The 16,812-nt window shown below is 44.2% G+C and overlaps 1 protein-coding gene across 4 annotated transcripts in view; it reads left to right on the forward strand.

Annotated features, from left to right (window-relative positions):
- Positions 1-16,812, forward strand: part of NR6A1 (nuclear receptor subfamily 6 group A member 1) — a gene marked incomplete at its 5' end in the record, with an annotated part of 201,455 nt that overhangs the window by 179,056 nt on the left and 5,587 nt on the right. For 2 of the 4 annotated variants that reach the window (XM_082656426.1, XM_082656428.1), the window contains 4 exons: positions 4,930-5,084; positions 6,441-6,668; positions 7,986-8,240; positions 15,552-15,673. In XM_082656426.1, the coding sequence (XP_082512552.1) occupies positions 4,930-5,084; positions 6,441-6,668; positions 7,986-8,240; positions 15,552-15,673 (760 nt within the window). The remainder of the gene's footprint in view (positions 1-4,929; positions 5,085-6,440; positions 6,669-7,985; positions 8,241-15,551; positions 15,674-16,812) is intronic. The other 2 variants (XM_082656427.1, XM_082656429.1) reach the window with 1 other exon arrangement.

Here is a 16,812-nt window from a genome sequence, read left to right on the forward strand (position 1 = left end):
GTTGAGCATCTTTTCATATGCCTGTTGGGTATTTGTATGTCTTCTTTGGAGAAATGTCTATTCAAGTATTTGCTACTTTTTAAAAAATATTTATTTATTTATTTTTGGCTGTGTTGGGTTTTTGTTGCTGCACGTGGGCTTTCTCTAGTTGCGGCAAGTGGGGCCTACTCTTCGTTGTGGTGCGCAGGCTCCTCATTGCGGTAGCTTCTCTTGTAGCAGAGCACGGGCTCTAGGCGGGCGGACTTCAGTAGTTGTGGCACGTGGGCTCAGTAGTTGTGGCTCACAGACTCTAGAGTGCAGTCTCAGTAGTTGTGGCACATGGGCTTAGTTGCTCTGCGGCATGTGGGATCTTCCTGGACCAGGACTCGAACTTGTGTCCCCTGCATTGGCAGGCAGATTCTTAACCACTGTGCCACCAGGGAAGTCCCTAGTATTTGCTTTTTTTAATCAGGCTGATTAATTAGTTAATTGGCTATTGAGTTGTAGGAATTCCTTATATATTTTGAATATTAACCCTTTATCAGATACATAGTTTGCAAAAATTTTCTGGAGGTCTCCTGTTCGCTTTGTCGATTGTTTCCTTTGCTTTGCCAGAAGTCTTTTAGTTTGATGTAATCCTGTATTTCTATTTTTGCTTTGATGTCATATTCAAGAAGTCATTGACAAATTAGGGGTATGGGATTAACAGATACAAACTACTATATATAAAATAGATAAGCAACAGGATAATACTGTATAGCACAGGGAATTATACCCATTGTCTTGTAATAACCTGTAATGGAATAGAATCTGTAAAAATACTGAATCACTATGCTATACACCTGAAACTAACACAATATTGTAACTCAACTATGCTTCAATTAAAAAAAGAAAAATTATTGCCAAGGCCAATGTCAAGAAGTTTTTTCTCTGTGTTTTCTTTTAGGAGTTGTAGTGTTTTGGGTCTTATGTTTAAGTCTTTAATACACTGAGTTGCTTTTTGCATATGACATAAGGTAAAACTCTAATTTTATTCTTTTGCATATGGATATCCAATTTTCCCAACACCACTTGTTTTTTTTTGTATTTTTCTGCCGTACGCGGGCCTCTCACTGTTGTGGCCTCTCCCATTGCGGAGCACAGGCTCCGGACGCGCAGGCTCAGAGGCCATGGCTTACGGACCCAGCCGCTCCACGGCATGTGGAATCTTCCCAGACCGGGGCACGAACCTGTGTCCCCTGCATCGGCAGGCGGACTCTCAACCACTGCGCCACCAGGGAAGCCCCCAACACCACTTGTTGAAGATACTCTCCTTTTCCCATTGTGTAGTCTTGGCATCTTTGTCAAAGATCTTTTGACCATAAGTCTGGGTTTATTTGGGGGCTCTGTATGTCTGTCCTTGTGCCAGTACGTTACTGTTTTGATTACTTTAGCTTTGTAATATGTTTTGAAATCAGGAAGTGCAAGGCCTCTAGTTTTGTTGTTTTTTCTCAGGATTGTTTTGGCTATTTGGGGTTCTTTGTGGTTTCATATGAATTTTAGGATTGTTTTTTTCAGCAAAAAAATGCCATTGGAATTTTGATAGGGATTACATTGAATCTGTAGAACACTTTGGATAGTATGGACTTTTTAACAATATTAAGTCGTTTAATCTATGAACACAGGATGTCTTTCCATTTATTTATGTCTTTAATTTCTTTCAGCAGTGTACAATCCTTTCACCTCCTTAGTTTTTTCCTAAGTATTTTATTCTTTTTTTTTTTTTTTTTTGTGGTACACGGGCCTCTCACTTCTGTGGCCTCTCCCGTTGCGGAGCACAGGCTCCAGACGCACAGGCTCAGCGGCCATGGCTCACGGGCCTAGCTGCTCCGCGGCATGTGGGATCTTCCCGGACCGGGGCACGAACCCATGTCCCCTGCATCAGCAGGCGGACCCTCAACCACTGCGCCACCAGGGAAGCCCCTATTTTATTCTTTTTGATACTATTATAAATGAGATTGTTTTCTTAATTTTCTCTTCAGATAATTCATTATTAGTATATAAAAATGCAACTGATTTTCTATGTAGACTTTGTATCCTGCAGCTTTGCTGAATTCTTATATTAGTTCTAATAGTTTTTTGGTGACATCTTTAAGTTATCTACATATAAGATCATATGTCTTCTGTGAACAGAGATAGTTTTACTTCTTCCTTTTTGATTTAGATGCCTTTTGTTTCTTTTTCTTGCCTGTTGCTCTGGCGAGGACTTCTAGTGCTATCTTGAATAGATGTGGTAAGAGTGGGCATCCTTGTCTTGATCCTGATCTTAGAGGAAAAGCTTTCCGTTTTTCACCACTGAGTATGATGTTAGCTATGGGCTTTTCATATATGGCCTTATTTGTATTTCTTCTTTTTATACTTAGATACAATAGAAAGTTTATCCATTGGGGAGAATTCTTAAGCATTTCCTCAATGAAAAACCTTCCTCACTATTACCTAATGTTTTTTGAGTACCCTCTGTGGCTCTCTCACCATGACAAGGGATCCTCAGTCATTTACATCTCCAGACTCTGTGTTCTCTCCAGAATTGAGGAGGCTGATGCTCAGAAAAACCTATTTCATCTGTCATTGCTTTGGGGGTTTTGATACTGGGCATATAATTTTCCTTTTAGTCTTTTACTGTTTTTAGGTGGTGTGTTAGGAAGAAAGAGCTGTTATCTCCAAGTTCTTAACCGTGTTTAATTAAAAATAAGAAGTGGGCTTCCCTGGTGGCACAGTGGTTGAGAGTCTGCCTGCTAATGCAGGGGACGCGGGTTCGAGCCCTGGTCTGGGAGGATCCCACATGCCGCAGAGCGACTAGGCCCGTGAGCCACGACTGCTGAGCCTGCGCGTCTGGAGCCTGTGCTCCGCAACAAGAGAGGCTGCGATAGTGAGAGGCCTGTGCACCGCGATGAAGAGTGGCCCCCACTTGCCACAACTAGAGAAAGCCCTTGCACATAAATGAAGACCCAACACAGCAAAAATAAATAAATAAATAAACTCCTACCCCAACATCTTTAAAAAAAAAAAAAAGTGATAGAATTTCCATTTATTGAGCACCTATTGTGCACCTTCACTTAATAACTTTATCTTAGATTAACCTCCCAAGTCTATCTGACTCAAACCTGTATGCTTCTTTGCTCCAGCACCCAGTGGAGGGAATCATGAGCTATGAGGGAAGTGGTATTATCTCCATTTTACCAATGAGGGAGCTAAGGCTCAGAGAACTTGAGTGACTTGCCCAACAGGAAGTACCCAGCTAGGAAATGACAGATGAGATTTATACCCAGATTCAAGCACTCCCAACAAGTTCCATCCCCTGTTCAATACATTAATGATTGCTTAGTGTCCCATGAGACCCTCAGGGAGAGACAAGTACAGTCCAACTTTGACTTCCAGCTGGAATAAGCTTGATTTTACCATAACTGGCCCTTTTTACCAAGCTCAAGTACTTCCATGAAAACAATGATTTCAGTGTTATAAGGACCTCTAAGAGAAAAGATTTGGGTTTTTTGCTACATGTGACTGAATAAAAAAAGACAAACCCTCTAATTCAATATGCAACCCAAACTATTTAAAACCAGTCACTCAACTTGAATACCAGTTAAACATTTCTCGTTTTCCCTCAAAGTCCTCTGTGTTGGCTAACTTCCAGTTCTAAATGCCTATTTATATCTATGATTGGAGCAGCTCAAGGTTCCCTCACAGGCAAAGAAGTATGTAGGTTTGTGTCAGACAGACTTGGGAGAAAATGTCCTCCCAGGCTTTCCATAGGAACAAGAAACAAAAATTCATCTGGCTCTTTTTCCTCAGCACTCACTCTCATTCTGTGTGCTGACTTTAGCCAGCTTGGCCTCAACTCTGGATTAAACACTTAAGAGAAGAAGTGTGTGTCCACTCCCTATGTGGCATAGTAGCTAGAGCACTGGACTGAATACTTGGCTACTTTGGCCTCTTCCTCAAACTCCTGCTCAGACATGGGCAAGTCAATTTGCTTGTCTGAGCTACAGTTTCTTCTTTTATTCAGTAGACTTAGAAATGTCTTTCTTACTAAGAAATCTCATGCAAAGGTATATAGTCAGTACTTAGTAAGTGGACATTTATTCATTTATCCAACATGCATTTATTTGAGTACTGCTTTTTTCTAGATCCTGTCATAGCCTAAGGTCTTACAGAGGATATTTTTATGATACATTACCATAAGTGCTATAAAAATAACAATAATAATCAGGATATCATTGTCAGCCTTCCATAATAGTTGTTATGTGCTAGGCCCTTTTCTAAACATGTGATAATATATTAATTTAATCCTCAAAACAGTCCTATGTGATAGATACTATTATTCTCTCCACTATACAGGTGAAGGAACTTAGGTTTAAATAGTTGTATGACTTGCCCAAGATTGTACAACTAGAAAGTGGCAGAACCTGGATTAGAACAAAGGTGATTTGAGTGTAAAATTCAAACTCTTAACCGTTATGGTATTCTGCCTCTCTCAGAATACACAGAATTATGAGTGGATAGAAGAAGGACCTAAAATTCTGTCTGCGCTTAGTAATAGAAGGATTCAAAAAGAAGGTGACATTTGAATTGGGTCTTAAATGGCAAGTAGGAGTTTGTTATTGAAGAGTGGTGTTTCAGCGGCAGGAAAGAATAGACTAAGGACAAAGAGGAGTGTTGAGGAACCTAGAGGCTTTGTGGCTGGGAGGAGGGTGAATGGACGAAAGGAATGCCATGGTGAGCCATAGTGCTGGCAGGCAGGCAACCAAGCTGTCCTAAGATTAGTGAGAGAGAGACCTGGAGTATGTGGGTGGAGGGGAGGGAATTTGTCTTTCTCTCTAGAGAGTTCTAAGAAGCCCCATGACATTTAAATAAGTTCTCAGTCCTAAAGAAGGAACACCCAGTCTAACATATATCAATTCCTTGTCAAAGATATCAGAGGAAGAGATCGAAAGGATTATGTCTGGGCAGGAATTTGAGGAAGAGGCCACTCACTGGAGCAACCATGGTGACAGCGACCACAGTTCCCCTGGGAACAGGGCTTCAGAGAGCAACCAGCCCTCACCAGGCTCCACACTGTCCTCCAGGTGAGCTTCAAGGCAAACCCAACATCATCTAGGGATCACCCAAAGAATGGACCCACAAGCAACCTCTGAGCTGGGCTGGGTATTCCTGCCAGTCCGTCTCAGCCATTGTACTCTTGCTTCCTCAGTCTTTTGGGGTTGGGGTGACGATGATGCAAAGCAGCATTTTACAGCCCATTTTTTAGCTAAAGACCTTGAAAATGTCAGCAGTCTCTTCCGCAGATTGATAAAGTGCTATAGCCACTATCCGTGCCCATACATTCTTCACCTAACAGAATAACATTTTAATTGTAGCTCTTTTCTCTCACTTACTTTATCATTTAAAAAAAAACCACATTGACAATATCGAATTAAGTTATCATTTCTCTGTCTCAGCAAGAGTGAAGATTTTCACATTATAAATTTTAGGAAACGGTGAAAACTTTTCAAGTTAGATTTGCTGGTGTCATGAAATACCAGTTTGAAGACTCTTGGTTCTAGAATGATATCTTAAGGTAGTTGTTAGGTGTGAAATATAGCCATCAGCTACCAAGGAAGATTTTCTTTCTCCAGAAATCTTTATTTTAGGACAGGAGTTGAGAAACATTTTTTATAAAGGCCAGATAGTAAATATTTTAGGGTTTGCAATCCACACAGTCTAGGTCTCAACTACTCAGTTCTGCCATTGTAGTCTGGAAGCAGCCAGAGACAATATGTAAATGAATGAGTGTGGCTGTGTTCTAATAAAACTTCATTTACCAAAACAGGCCATGGACCATAGTTTGCCAGCCCCTGTTACAGGAGGGGTCATCTAGGTAAAACTAGTTGACTGTTAGATTTCTCCAAGAAAGGTGGGGAAGATAAGAATATTCCTTTCTCTTGATATTTCATTATAACTTTCATTCATTCGTTTGTTCCTTAGTTTGTTCCTTCCTTTGAATGTTTAGGGAGTTGTTGCCACATGCCAGGTTCTTTGCTAGGTGCTGGATTTGTTTTGTGGCCTGGCAAGGCACTTAGCCTGTTTCTGACTTAGTTGTCCTAGCAGTATAAAATACAAACACTCACCTTTGTCATCATAGTCTATGAATATTCTATGAAACTCTCCAAATGTGGCACCTGTACAGAGAGGTCATTTAACCAGTGTTTTTCAGTACAGCTCTGCCAAGTTCTGGGTGTCCAGAGGTGAGCCACACATAATGCACATTTGCACAGAGACCCCATCTAGTAGGGGAGACATGCGTGTAACCACTGATTATGTCCTTAGCTTAATGAAGACAGAGTGCATGGCCAGAGAACACCTGAGCCACCTCCTAGCTCACTTCCTTTGAGTAGGCAGTAGACCTGCGATGTTTCTGCTTGACATGAGACTTTTCTCTCCAGTAGGTCTGTGGAACTAAATGGATTCATGGCATTCAGGGATCAATACATGGGGATGTCTGTGCCTCCACACTATCAATATATACCGCACCTTTTTAGCTATTCTGCCCACTCTCCACTTCTGCCCCCACAAGCTCGCAGCCTGGATCCCCAGTCATATAGTCTGATTCATCAGCTGGTGTCAGCCGAGGACCTGGAGCCATTGGGCACGCCCATGTTGATTGAAGATGGGTGAGTGAGCCTTGGTCTATTTAGCCCTGTAGCTTCAAAGTGGTCCCTACCCCACACCCATCTTCATCCCTGGCTGCTGTACCTCAGGCTTTGGAATGAGTTGGGGGATAATAAGCAATGACTCGAGCATCAGAGGACAAATCTTTGCTTATCGTTGAAGTTAGTGCTCCCTCATTTTTCTCTTGAGCATCTTTTCTCATAGAGTGGGGGCTATTTATCAATCCCTATGGAGTTGGGATTAAAGGACTTTTGTTTCTAGTTGGGCCGAGGTACGCCAGTCTCTGGAATGGGTCTGAGTGCTTCTGTGCCAGAGATGAGGTGTAATTCTGGGAATAATCATACATTAAGTTTAGTCTTCTTAACAGGGCACTCAAGGCACTAACTGGTTGTGGCCTGTCTGTATCCGTAGTCAACATACTCATCAGTAGCCTAGGGCCGTGTGCTCTGTGTGCAGGCCTGAGTGGGTGGAAGGAATACTCTTTCAATCCTGTCAGCTTTGCCTGAGTAGATAATAATTCAGCCCACCCATTGCTCTACTCATTATTCATTTAGCCTGGAGCATAGGCTGTTTGAGTGTTATTGACTCAAACAGTTATTGACTGCCCCCTCTGCTCCAAAAGGTATCCTGAGATTTCTTAAGCTAGTTTCCAGTTTCAGAAGAGGAAATTCAGATGTCTGTCACAAGAAGGCCACCACCAAAACCTTTATAAATCTGTTGTGGGGGTGTGGGGAAGAGTCATGACAGGGGCCTTGAGAGAAAGAAAACTGGGACCCTATCCCCTCCAGCCCAGAGATGAGAAATGCCCTGCTCCTTCCATCCCGCAGTAGCTTACTTTCCTGAACTCGCACCACCAGGGGGTGCAATGAGAGCAAGAAAAGCTTCTGAACCTGTTCTCTTCTCTTTCAGCCATCTCGCCCCGAGGCTCATTTTTGTGCCAATCCCTGTATTGAGTAGGCACCAGATTCACCCTAATGGAGCCCTCATTTCCAAAACTGGTGCAAAAGTGACGGAATTTTCTTCTAACACATGGAGCATTAAAAGTCATACTCCCTGATAATTGCACAAATTTCTAAGCCTCCTTTCCCCTTTGCAACCTTTTCTTATCAAATCTGCTCCTCCAGCCCTGAGCTTACTGCTGGCCCCAGTCCTGTCCCTTTATCATTAAACTGAATTGAATGGAGCTGGAGATGCTTGGTCAAGGGCAAGGAGCCCACTGCCAGAGACCCTTTGTGCCCTTAGGAGTACTCTCTCCCTTTGCCCCCATCCTCACCATTCTGGCCACTAGAAGTAAATTTCTCCTGTTCCTACCCCCCCAGATATGCTGTGACTCAAGCAGAGCTATTTGCCCTGCTTTGCCGCCTGGCTGACGAGCTGCTTTTTAGGCAGATTGCCTGGATCAAGAAACTGCCTTTCTTCTGCGAGCTCTCAATCAAGGATTACACGTGCCTCCTGAGCTCTACGTGGCAGGAATTAATCCTGCTGTCCTCCCTCACTGTTTACAGCAAGCAGATCTTCGGGGAGCTGGCTGATGTCACCGCCAAGTACTCACCCTCTGATGAAGAACTACATAGGTGAGAGCTGCTGGCTGGGGAGAAAGTCTCAGGCAACCAAACCATTGTCATCTCTGCAAGGCAGGGCTGCCTGACACTCCAAAGGATGGGCATTAAAGCCACACGTGGCTGGACTTGAATCTTCACTCTGCTGCTGACTAGCTTTGTAACTTTGGTCAAGTCTCTGATCCTCAGGTTCTGAATTTATAAAGTGGGGTAATGACAGTATCTCCCCAACAAGGTAGTTGTGAGGGATAAATGATAATGTGCAGCAAAGCTTAGCAAGTGCTAAGCTGTTATTTTGGTCACATCTAGCTTACTGAGATAAGATAATGTATCTGGAAAGAACATTTCCTACAAGGTGAGGGGCTCTGAGCTGTAGTTTACAATCCAAGAAAAAGACTCAGGAGTTATTGTGGTACCTACTGTGTGCCAAGCACTGGGCTTGGTATTTTACATTATTATCTTTCTTTGTCACAGTCTCCAGCACTGTAGGTGTTGTTATGCCCATTTTATAGATGAGAAAACTGAAGTTCAGAGGGGCCTACCCTTGAGGGTTTTGGATTTGAACCCAGAGCCTGGATTTGAACCTATGCCTGCCCAACTGAAAGTCTAGGCTCTTTCACTGTATCTCAGATGCAGTGAGATAGGAGAATGGGACTGAAATACTAAACTCTCCTCCTCGATGTTTTCTGGCATAAAGTTTCATCGCAGCCAGCTAGGATCCTTCTAACCTCCCTGCCTAGAGCAGGTCTTTTCCTCACTCACTTTGGAGACCTGGAGCACATGGTAATACCCCAAAATCAGGAAGAATGATCTCCTGATACAATTTTTCTGACTTACTGATTTATCCATGTGAAACATAAAGTTTAAATCGCATTTAAAAGCCCTTTCAATAGTTCACCTTTATTAGACAGTTTAAAATAATGGAAGTCATGGGATTCCAGAGCACTAAGAGAGAGGGAAGAAAAGGTTCCTCCATCGAAGAAAGCTGGAGAAGGTAGAGTACCAGCCCCCAAACTTCTCTACACAGGACTGAGGTGCATCTCCCTCTGCCACTTAATCACCATGGCGTAAAGATAAGTTGAGACTTAGGCTGGGAGCGAAGCTCTAACACCTTCAAGGGCCCTTTGCACAGCTGAGGGAGGGAGGAGTCTGGGTACTTTCTCCCCCTGGTTTTCTAATATTTCCTTATTAATGATGCTTACAGGCTTGATGGTAATCTATAAATGACAGAGTTTTTAACCCAGATGACATTTTGTCCTTAAACAGAGCCATCTGATTTTGCAGATAACCTAACCCCTTGTCTTGAGCCTCTAATTCATTGTTTCCATCAAATTCCTGTCTCCTGCTCTGTATCTCTGGGCTGACTGAGTGTTTGTATAGCAGTCAGCCTGCTCTAATATTGTCAGGGTTTGCAGAGCTGGCCTAGTGAGCCCGGCCTCCCTATTTGCCTGGAATCCACCAGTGCAGCCTGAGGCTGCCTACAAAGTCAGCCTGTGGGCTCCCCTCTCTATAGAATAGTGAGTTTCCCCATGCCCTCTGCAGGTAGGCAAGGATCACTGGCCATGCAGGGTTCTACGTGGCTTTAAGCTTCATGAAAGACACCCCATCCCACTGTTTCCAATCCCTTGAGCCCCGAGAGCAAGGCAGGGACCAGTAGCAGCTGAACTAGCTGAGTGCTAGTTCAGCTGAACTAGCTGAACTAGCAGCTGAACTAGTTTTATTTTCTAGGAAGGGTCCTTACCAAGGAGAATCTAGAGCTGCACTATCAAGTATAGTAGCTGCTAGCCTCAGGTGGCTATTTAAGTTATTAAAATGGAAAATTCAGTTCCTCATTTACAGTAGCCACAGTTCAAGTGCTCAGGAGCCACATGTGGCTAGTGGCTACTGTATTGGACAGTTGCAGATGTATATATATATTTCCATCGTCACAGAAAGTTGTATTGAACAGTGCTAACTCTGGAACACATGTTGCAGTTGAGCTTGCAAGTGGGTTCTGAGGATAAGAAGTAGATTCGTTGTTAGGACTCTCACTTCACTGTGGAATCCTTCAATGGAAAAATACAAGTTAAACTTCAACATGTTAGTTCAACATGCCCATTTATTGAGCACCTGTTGTGTGTGCCTGGAGGAGGGGTGTTGGGATAACAGATAATACAGACATGGTTTCTGAGATGAGAGCCCATATTCTTGGTTTAGGGGATTGGGGGGCAAATAGAAGCAGATAGAATCTACAGTTCAGGGTGATATTAGTGGAGATTGAGGGGCATATGAGGGACTGTGAAAGCATAGACTAAGGAGTGAGTACCTCTACTTGCATAATCAGGGAATGGTTGCCAAAGAGGAAAAGACATTTGAGCTGCATCTTGAAGTGGCATTTTTCTAGGTAGATATAGAGAATAAGAGGCAGGCAGGGAATAACACAGAGTCCTAGAAGTTAGAGGTTCTGGGTGGTTGGTTTGTGCAGATAACAAAAAGCAATCCTGTGGATTAGGGTATAGAGAGGATATATCTGAGAGCAGAGAAATTAGGGGAGAAATGACAGGAGAGAAAGGTACAGGAAAGACGAGTCATGAAGGTGCTCAAATGCTAATCAGAAAAACTCGGATTTTATTGTGTGAATAGTATTAAGTCATGGGACATTTTTAAGTAGAGCAATTACATGTCAAGTTGCATTTTGGAAAGATCCCTGTGGCTATAAAGTTCAGGATGGATTGCATAGACAAGGCTAGAAGACAGTGGCTGTGTAGGAAGCTGTTCCATAGCCCAGGTAAAAATAAACAAGTCCTGGACAAGGCAGCAGTGACGATGGGAATAGAGAGGGCAGCACAGAGTTAAGAGATGACAGGGAGGTAAAGTCAGTGAGACCTCAGTGAGTGGAAAAGTTGGGGATACTGCCAGGCAGGTGGACACCAATTCTCTTAGCGAAGATAATGGAGCCTGGGAAGAACAGGTTGAGAGATGAGCCGCTCTGAGTTTGACTTGGGGTCTGTTGAGTCTGAGATGCATGTGGAACTGCCCAGGAGGCCAGAGGAAATGGAAGTACGAGAACCTTTGGAATCAGGTTCATCACTGTAAGGCAGTCCCCAGACTGTGGAGAGCATGGAGTCTGTAATTGGCCACAGCTCTTCCCTACCTTGCCTACTCTGGCGTTACTCCCACTCCCACAAAATGCCTTTACTTTTTCACAACTGTTGAGTGCAAGCGAGTTCCTGCTGTCATGAAAGACTTTTCCCAGATGATACATGACCACCTCCTTTTCTCTTCTCAAATATTGAATCAAATTTATGGTGCCCATTTTCCTTAATCAGGCTGTTATCAGACAGTGAGCCGGGTGAATTTGATTTAAAGCAGATTGTAGCACCAGCCAGTGACTGCTCCTGGCCCTAATCAAGACTCCTTCACTCTTAGGAGAAGATGCCTTGCACTAGATGGGCTTTAATGGACACTTCTATCTCGTGAACACTAGCTCCATTTCTGCCAGATCTCTGGAAAGTTACCTCACAGCTTCCCTGCTAAGACCCTAGCTGTAAGGTTCAGGAAACACAGTCTTTTCTTTTTGCTGTGATAACATGAGTGATGCTGCTGCTGCTGTTAATAATGATAGTAGCTAACAATTATAGACTGTTTATTGTGCCAAATTCCATCTTAAGTGCTTTGCAAACATTTGTTTAGTCCTCACCACTTCCCTAAGAGACTGTACTAATATTAACCCTATTCCACACATGAGGAAGGAGCATGAGGTTCAGAGAGGTGAAAACTCAAGGCTCTAAAGCTAAAAGAGATGGAGTTGAGATTATCATCTAGATCTGTTGTGCTCTAAAGCCCAGATTCTTTACCATTACTAAATTTTTCAGCCTTCTCAAAAGTTTGACTTTCTGGAATGTGTCCTGGAGCTGCAGTCTTAACTTTTCTCCTTGGAGTCTATATGTGGGTGCTGAGATGGCAATTCCTCTAAGGATGTGGCTGATGACTGCTTCTGGGAGTAGGTGCATTTAGATGAGTGAAAAAGAGACAACTGGGCCTTTCAGCCCCCTTAATGGGACATAACTTACACAGTGTCAGCTTCAATTGCTGACTGAATGGTCCAGTGGTTTGGGGGATCCTGGCAGGAATGTTTTCCTTGTCCTAACATGCTTGTGTAATGGTAACCTAGAAGAAGAATGGGTGTGTTTGTCCAACTTTCAGGCTTTGAATGTTGATAATTTGTAGACAGGGAATACAGGGGCGTTAGAACTGTGGAGTGGGCAGATGTGGAGGAGGCACGGCTACAGGAGAAAGCAGGCCCATGGAACAGAGAACAATTTGTTTATCAAGGGGCGGGATGCGGGGTGGAGGAAATCTTTGCAGTCAGGCTGTGGAGATTGAGTGGGGGCTGCTGGGCTGGCTGCCAGGGGTCCATGCTGGTTGCCTATCCTAGGAAGCTTGGGAAAGAGGGTATGTGCTCTCCCCAAGAGAGAGGGCAGATCTGGGTCATATACTCAGGCCAGGCATGTGGGAGTTCCTTTGTGTCCCTCAGGTCAAGACTCAACTGGGAATAGGTTTAGCATTGCTGTCTAGGGGTCTGGCTGGTAGCCACACACCTGCAGGTTCTGCAGAGCCAGAGTGAGCGCTTGCGGCAAGAGGTTACTGATGAGGGGAGAGAGTGTTATCTTTACTTGCTATGCTGCTCGGCCACCAGACAGATGCTGACACTGCTGCATCCTCCTTTTTTAAGCCCTACCCCATCCCATCTCTTCCCCACCCTTCCAAACAGATACTGATAGGCATTTTTAGTAAAGACCTTTTCCCTCGCAAGAACAGAAGTAGCTGACAAAGTACTGTGATGAGGAGTGATCTTCACTCACAGGCATACTGCTTCCTGCAGGTCTCAGCATCATGGAGGCAGCGGAGGGGCAGTTCTATGCACTGCAGCGAGTCCAACACCCACTCTGGGTTGGGCCCTGAGCTGAGTTGCTCTGCGAACACAGACCTCCTGAGGTATCCCCTGTGGTAGCATGTGGTAGCCTTTCCCAGTTGCCAGTTAAGAACAAGACAGTCAGGGAATGGACAGTGTAGTGCTGAGAAAGCAACAGACTTGGAATGAGAAAACTTGGGTTTAAACCTTGTCCCCACCACCACTAATTTGTTTTATTCACTTAGAACTTTGGAGAAGGCATCTCTTCTGCTTCCTCTTCCCTAACATGAAGGTGATATTACTTTTCTCACAGATTATCAGGAGGGTAAAATGTAAGAATACAATAAGGGCACAGTAAATAACCTCTCTGAGCCTTTGTTTCCACAAGTGAACAAAGAGGATTATAGTATCCTTTTTTGTGGATTTATTGGAAGTATCCAATGAAATGATGTATGTAAAATATTTAACAAAGGGCCTGGCAAGTAGCAAACACTCAACAAATGGTAGAATAATAGGTATGGTTATTATAGTGGTTATTAAATGTAAGTGTGTCTATCAGCCAATCTGAGAACGTATTAAAAGCCATTGGGCCAGGAGCAGAGAAAACATGGTAGTTCAAACTAGCAAACTGGGACCCAGAGGGTCAGGGCTCCGGATTGCAAGTAGCTGCTGCTGTGGCTCCCCCTGGTGCTTGAGAAGTACAGGTGCCTCTGGCCCCAACAGGAGCCAGGCTTTCCCCAAGGGAAGAGAAAATGTCCTGCCTGGCCAGGAAGCCAAGCCCTTGCGAAACCTTCACAGTCAACACAGAAAGCAATAGGACCCAGACAGCAGTAGTACATTCCCAGGAGTTCTGGACCCTACCCAGATAGGGGCTTCTTGCCTAGCATGGGGCTGTAGTACCCTGATCTGAACAAGTCACCAGGAAGCAACTCTGAGGCTAAGCATCTCTTTGTGACTCAGCTGCATCAGAGGCCTATCTGGATCACCTAGAAGAGTGGATGCTGGGCCTGACCCCAGCTTTTATAAACTATTTCCCCACTAAGCCTTTGCCTCCTTGGTTTGGGAGTATCTCCATTTCTGGTATAAGATATTACCCACTATGACGCAGAGTATTAGTCCCCCAGCCTAGGGCTCCTTTGCCTAAAACTTGGTGTTTCCCCAAGGAATTAACTCCTAATCCAAAGAAAGCAGCATGGGGGCTTCCCTGGTGGCACAGTGGTTAAGAATCCACCTGCCAGTGTAGGGGACATGGGTTCGAGCCCTGGTCTGGGAAGATCCCACATGCCGCTCAGCAACTAAGCCCATGCACCACAACTACTGAGCCTGCGCTCTAGAGCCCATGAGCCACAACTACTGAGCCCGTGTGCCACAACTACTGAAGACCGCGCTCCTAGAGCCTGAGCTCCGCAACAAGAGAAGCCACCGCAATGAGAAGCCTGTGCACTGCAACTAGAGAAAGCCCGCGTGCAGCAACGAAGACCCAATGCAGCCAAAAATAAATAAAATTAAAATTTAAAAAAAAACACTCCTGAAAGAAAAAACATTAAAAAAAAAAAGCGGCATGGTCAGCATTGAGTCTTCTCTGCTAATGGATGCTACCTCAGATATTGAGAAAATCAAGGCCTTAGGGAGTTAGCCCAGGTTCAAGGTTCTAGCTCTGCTACCAACCAGCTGTGTGCTTGTGGACCAGTCCCTTCTATTCTTTGAACTTCAGTTTCTCATCTGTACAATGGTGATTATAATCTCACCTAGCACGTAGGGCTGAGAAAACTAAATGAGATAATGCACATAAAGTGCCCATTACAGAAACTGGCATGACATGGAGGCTCAATTTATGTTTCCCTCCCTCCCTCTCTAGCTGAAGTCAAGGGATACCAGTAAAAATGTTCCCTGTGCATAACCTCAGCCATGCTGGAAACAGTGAACTTAAATACAATCAGCAGCTTTTTCTTCATTGTGGCAGTAGCTCACATAGAGTCACCATGGTAGCTGCCATTGTTACTACAGGCTGCATCGCAACAACAGCAGTATCTTAACGATGTCATACTTCTCTACATTTACATCCCAAACCCCCGTGACCCTTGTTACCCCAAGCAGGCAAGCATTATTTTACAGAGGAGGTCCTCAAAGCTTAGAGAGGTCAGAGGACTTTCCCGAGGTCTCATAGCTTGTATGTGATGGAGCTGGATTTGAACTTAGATTTGATTGACCCCAACTGACCTGGGGAAGAGCAGCTCGTATGAGCTGCCTTGGCCTCTAGACAAACCATGTATTCACCTGTCTTTCACAAATGTGTCTGGATTCCATTTCCCCCAAGCTCAACCTCTTTCCTATCTTAGCTGCCTTAAGGAGCTGTAGGTGACTTCTGTCTCCCTTCCATTATCTCCACTGGTAATCAGAGCCCATTATTAACACCGGTGTCTGTTCCCCAGATTTAGTGATGAAGGGATGGAGGTGATTGAGCGGCTCATCTACCTGTATCACAAGTTCCATCAGCTAAAAGTGAGCAATGAGGAGTATGCTTGCATGAAAGCAATTAACTTCCTAAATCAAGGTGAGTAACTGGGGGTGGGAAGAAAAGACTTTTTTTTTTGTCAGTGAATATTTGCCCTTTTGCCTTCATTTCACCCCTACCCCCTTTACCCTCAGGACTGTCACACAATCTGTCACACCATGTGGGTGCTGATCTTGGAAGTCCTGTGCTGCCCTCATCATCATTCTGCCCCACTATAGCACAGAGCATGGTTTGGATTTTTTTCTTCAAACCTAAATGCCACAGCCTCTATAACTCATAGAGGAAGGAAGAGGATTTGCTTTGTTTAGTCAGTTTTAATGCATTTAAACACAGACATCAAGGACAGTACATGCGTCATTTAAAATATGCACCAAGTTTACCAGTGACTGAAGAAGAGCAGAGTGACTGATGAAACTACTAGAGATAAGGGATCTGTGACAGGCTGACGGGCCCCTTCAGGGCAGAGCGGGGGTGCACAAAACTCACACACCCGTATCAAGCATGGCTTTAATTCGAAGAGTGGTGGGTGTGATTTACATGGAGTATTACTTGCAGAGCGGCGCTTGGTAGCTGCTGGTAAGCAGAGTATGCAAGGAGGATTTGTGTTCCCTTTCTTCCAGAGTAGCGTATGAGTACTCTACTCTGAGTGGGGCTGGGCTGTTTCGTGGCCTACGACATTGAAAATGCTGTGTTCCTGTATTCAGTTTCCTAGTCCAGAGACTCTTGATCCCCTCCTCTTTGCCTACTCCTCCCTCAGTACTGACCTCTTCCTCTTGCTTCTGCACCTTTCATGCATTTATCTGGTGTTCTGTGTGCCTCCCTTGGGCCAGGCCCTGTGTTGAACATTAAAGACATTGAAATAAATTAGATCCCAGGTTCCTGGCCTCAAGAAGTATACATTCTGATGGCACTTGTTACATTGCTTGAGCCTCACATGGGGGGAGATCAGTAACAACTACTTGGAGGACCAGAAATCTGAGATCTGGGCCTCAAAGGCTGGGTAAGATTTATGTATAGAATATTTATATTCTATATATGAAAAAGGGGATTGTGTGTGTTTATATGTATATGAACACACTATATAATATATATATACATATATGAGAATGAGAGAGACGTCTACAGGCATACCTTGGAGATATTGCAGGTTTGGTTCCAGACCAGCACAATAAAGTGAA

This window comes from Grampus griseus, assembly GCF_964374135.1.
Source record: "Grampus griseus genome assembly, chromosome: 6".
In the NCBI taxonomy this organism is placed as follows: Eukaryota; Metazoa; Chordata; class Mammalia; order Artiodactyla; family Delphinidae; genus Grampus; species Grampus griseus.